Source organism: Guillardia theta (genome assembly GCF_000315625.1).
Source record: "Guillardia theta CCMP2712 unplaced genomic scaffold GUITHscaffold_22, whole genome shotgun sequence".
Classification (NCBI taxonomy): Eukaryota; class Cryptophyceae; order Pyrenomonadales; family Geminigeraceae; genus Guillardia; species Guillardia theta.
This window is the reverse complement of record NW_005434652.1, coordinates 90,348-94,457: the sequence shown is the minus strand read 5'-3', so window position 1 is coordinate 94,457 and position 4,110 is coordinate 90,348. Positions and strand designations below refer to the sequence as shown.

The 4,110-nt window shown below is 48.6% G+C and overlaps 2 protein-coding genes across 2 annotated transcripts; one reads left to right on the top strand and one right to left on the bottom strand.

Annotated features, from left to right (window-relative positions):
• Positions 1-320: 320 nt before the first annotated feature.
• Positions 321-1,214, bottom strand: GUITHDRAFT_48029 (hypothetical protein; the record flags this gene model as incomplete). Its single annotated transcript, XM_005835148.1, has 2 exons — positions 321-584; positions 702-1,214. Coding segments are annotated over 2 exons (777 nt in total), but the record flags the coding sequence as incomplete, so codon positions are not given.
• A 1,036-nt stretch (positions 1,215-2,250) lies between these two features.
• GUITHDRAFT_68765 (hypothetical protein) lies at positions 2,251-3,457 on the top strand (the record flags this gene model as incomplete). Its single annotated transcript, XM_005835147.1, has 4 exons — positions 2,251-2,572; positions 2,787-2,908; positions 2,960-3,103; positions 3,314-3,457. Coding segments are annotated over 4 exons (732 nt in total), but the record flags the coding sequence as incomplete, so codon positions are not given.
• Positions 3,458-4,110: the final 653 nt, after the last annotated feature.

Here is a 4,110-nt window from a genome sequence, read left to right as displayed (position 1 = left end):
GTCAGTCATTTTCACTCCAAAGACAGCAGATCCGACAAGGAAAGATGATTTATCGACGAGAATAAGTGAGTTTCTTCACAGCATGTGAGTTCCATATGTGAAGCAAGAGGAACAACTTACTGGTCTCTCTTTCCCGTTGCTGATTTTGGGGAGAAGATGTGGTAACGTGTGCTGAATGCGGCATCTCTACAGACCACAAGTCAACAAACAGTGATCTTCTTCAAACTCGTCCAACCTGGTGATATTATGGTAGAATGCAGAGGATGTTTCCTGTTGCAAACAGTGAGATAATTCCAACGACAACAACACTCAGCCCTTACCTGCAAGAAGAGAATGTCTGCATCTCCGTAAACATTCTTAAGAATCGACATGATCTTCTTGTCCTTGTCTTTGTTCAGCGCCTTGCAAACAGTCCTCCTTATGGGCTGCCATGAGGACGCTGCTACTTGGTTGAGCATATGAACGAGGATCGAGTCGAAGATTGCAAGGCAGACGGTTTGTAGAGGGATACTGATCTCCTCCTCCTCTACCGTGATCTCAGGATACTTGCTGCGCATAATCCTCTGCAGCATCTCGAACGGAACCTGGAAATTGTCAGAAGGAGAGGTGTAAGGGGGAAGAGAGGGGGCAGGGATGATGATGATGATGAAAATGATGACGGAGATGATGAGGAGAAGGAATGGCTGAGCAGCGCATCCTACCTTCTTCATGCTCTGTCCATCTCTCTTTGGCAAGCTAAGCACATCCTTGAACATGAAGCTCTTCCACTTCTTCCACCATCCATTCATATCCGGTATCTCCTCCTCCATGCAGTTGATCACGGTCGGCCGCAGCGCTAGCCCGCCGCCATCAAGGTGGATAGAGTTGGTGACTCTGTCGGGCATGGAGGCGAGCCTCTTCTTGCCGATCTGCTTGTCCTTGATGAACCCGCTGATAATCTTCCTCCCCTTAAGATCTTCCTTCCACCTTGTCGTGACTTCAGCCAGCCCCTGTGCTCCTTTCGAAGTCATCTCCTGGATGAGCTCGTCGAACATACTCTCCGTGAAGACTTTCTCCACCTCAACGTCCTGCTCTCCTGGCTCGCTGATGAACTTCTGGACCCCCTCCATAAGGGACGCATACCCCGCGTCTTCGTGAGTAATCCAGTATTCGAACGGATTATTGTTGACCGCTGCAACGTTCCAAGTCAGAAGCTTCAGCTCCTTCTTGCATGCCTGAGCGCTGACGGGCGTCGAGCTCAGCATGGAGACGGCGATGAGCAGCATGCAGACCATGACGCCCACGGTCAGCGGCATCATCAGCATCTTTCCTCGCCATCCTCGCGCTGGCATGGTGCGCACTTTTCTCATTGAGGGTGACTTGCGACGCGAGTACCCCCTCCCCCTCACATTGATCATCCCATTTAAGTACCCCACATATTAATATGAAAAGTACCCCTCAAATGAGAGGTATCCCTCGTCTTTGGACCCCACTACCCCCCAATGACAGACCAGCTAGCCCTGCTGTGACTGTGCAGGAGCGATTTTGCAGTAAAATATTTATACTTTATATTTTATCAACAGAAAAATAATTGTAAGATCATTTTTATTGCGAAATTTTCTGCTGTGACCGAAGTTTATCTCCATCGCACATACCCTTCCTACAAAATCCGATATCGTTAGATCCGCACCATGCAGGAAGCCGACGAGATTGTTCGGAGCGAAGCCTTGAGGAGGAGGAGGAGGAGGAGGAAAGAGGAAGACGATGATGAGCATGAAGTTGAGGAGGAAGAGATGTGGCAGGAGCAGGAGCAGGAGCAGGAGCAGGAGCAGGAGCAGGAGCAGGAGCAGGAGCAGGAGCAGGAGCAGGAGCAGGAGGAAGAGGGGCAGGAGGGGCACCAGAAGGAGGTGAAGCAAGATATATCAGCATGGCGAAGATGGAGATTCACATGTGAAGTTCCTGAAGAAGAATCGAGCTCTTCTGAAGACTCCGGTGATGGCGGCAAACAGTCCTGGTAAACTTGCCTCACAACCTGTCGACAAAGCTTCCGCTGATTTCAAACAACCTTGTCTCCACCCAAGAAAACAATCTTTCCCACTTCCCTTTCTTGTTGAGTGTGATGTACAAGCATGCGTTGATCACCACATCCAGGGATCGGGATAACGAAGGTGACCTTGTTCCCGTTAGGAGGAAGAGGAGGAGGTTGGGATATCTTGATACACAACCGCGCATGCTAACATTGATGCTTCAAGAAAAACACGAGCAGATAAGTTTCACATTGATATAACCATGAAGACAAGATCTACTATCCGCGAATGCGGCGTTCAAATTTGGGGCGCTTCACTCTACCTCTCCGATTGGATTCTGAGCAAACTGTCTCAGTTTCAAGATGCAGTTGTGATGGAGTTGGGAGCTGGGGTTGGGCTACCTGGAGTTGTTGTTGCTCGTGTTTGCCGTCGTGTCTTCTTGACAGACTACGAAGACAAGTCGTTGAGGAACTGTTTGAGGAATGTCATGCTGAATGACAAGCGGGGAGTCTGTTCTGTCCGTAAGCTTGATTGGAGCGATGAGTTCCCAATCAAGAAGGATGAAGGTGATGAAGAGATGAAGATTTGAAAGAGATGATGGTGGAGATGATAATGGAGACGATGATGATGGTGATGATGATAATGGAGATGGTGATGATGACATTACAATGACATCATACTCTCCATGATAATTATCACAATGATGTCCGTGTTCCCAATGATTGTACGGTGGCAATAGTGATTACATTGAAATGTTTCGGGGTCCTGACATTTGCGAAGTCAAACAACAATCAGAGTTCGATTGGACGGAAAAAGAGCTGATGGAACTTAAAAGCTGCAATTACCTGCTGGCTGCTGATGTCATTTACTCCAACGAGCTGACAACCTCCTTCCTCAACAAGGTTTCATGTTTGCGATGCTACATTGTTGCACTCACATCAAGAGTTTTGCAGGTTGTGCAAATTCTGAGCATCTGCAGAGAAGACGCAAAATTGATAATGACGATCGAGAAAAGATACAACTTCACCCTCCCTGAACTTTGCACAACATGCAGAGAGTACGATTTCTTCTTTTCTCATGTTCAAGTGGAAGGTGCTGTCAACACATCCTCCAATGCCTATCCTTCTCACGCATTTTCTGCAGGAGACATTGAGGAATGTCAGCAAAGGGGAGCAGCAGCAGCAGCAGCAGAGGCAGCAGGGGCAGCAGGGGCAGCAGAGGCAGCAGCAGGGGCAGGGGCAGCAGGGGCAGGGGCAGAAGGAGGATGGAGAGCGACAGGGGAAATGACGGAGGGTGGGGGGGGGGAGGGGAGAGAAGAAACATGTATAGGCAGTGCTAAAACTTTTCTGTTGCGCGGGAAGAAGCTAGGGAGTGACTTCGAGAAGAGATTGAAAGAATACGATAGGTCTGATGAGATGGAATTATGGGAATTGATTCGAATCCCAACATGATTGTACATGTGATGAGAAAATCTCCGTTGCTGCAAGGTGACAGAAGAGGAATTGTAATTGTAAAGCTCATAAATCAGAAATCAGAAACCACTCGTAGCTCTGTGTATCTTGTTGAAAAAAGAGCAACAGCACATGTCATGACATGTATCTCCGCATGCTGCTCATCTTCTTGCTTTGATCCAACTTCATGTTTCTCCTCTTCCTCCTCCTCCCTCCAAACTTCTTGACGTCCCGGGCCGGGTACCGAACAGCAAAGTCTCTGTCGGTCAGCACGAGCATCGAAGAGATGGGAATCGGGTTACGATATAAGTTCCTGCGGGCGATTGAGAAGAGAAGGGATGCAAGGAGGAAGAAGAGGAGGGAGAAAGAGAAGAGGAAGGAAGAAGCAAGATGGAGAATTGGGAGGGAGGAGAGGAGGACGGAAAGGTACCTGATCAAATGTTCATGACGGACTTTCATTCTCTTATCGAGGCTGTAACCGAGGAACTGAGGGCTTTGAATGAAGATTGACGGAGATTGCTGATCAAAAATCATGTATGAGATCATCGCAGCGAGAACAGGAAGACAAAGAGGGGTTTAGGGTTTAGGGTTTAGGGTTTAGCGCCAAGAGGAGGAGCAGCGAGGAGGCGGAGGATTGAGGAAGTCGCACCCCC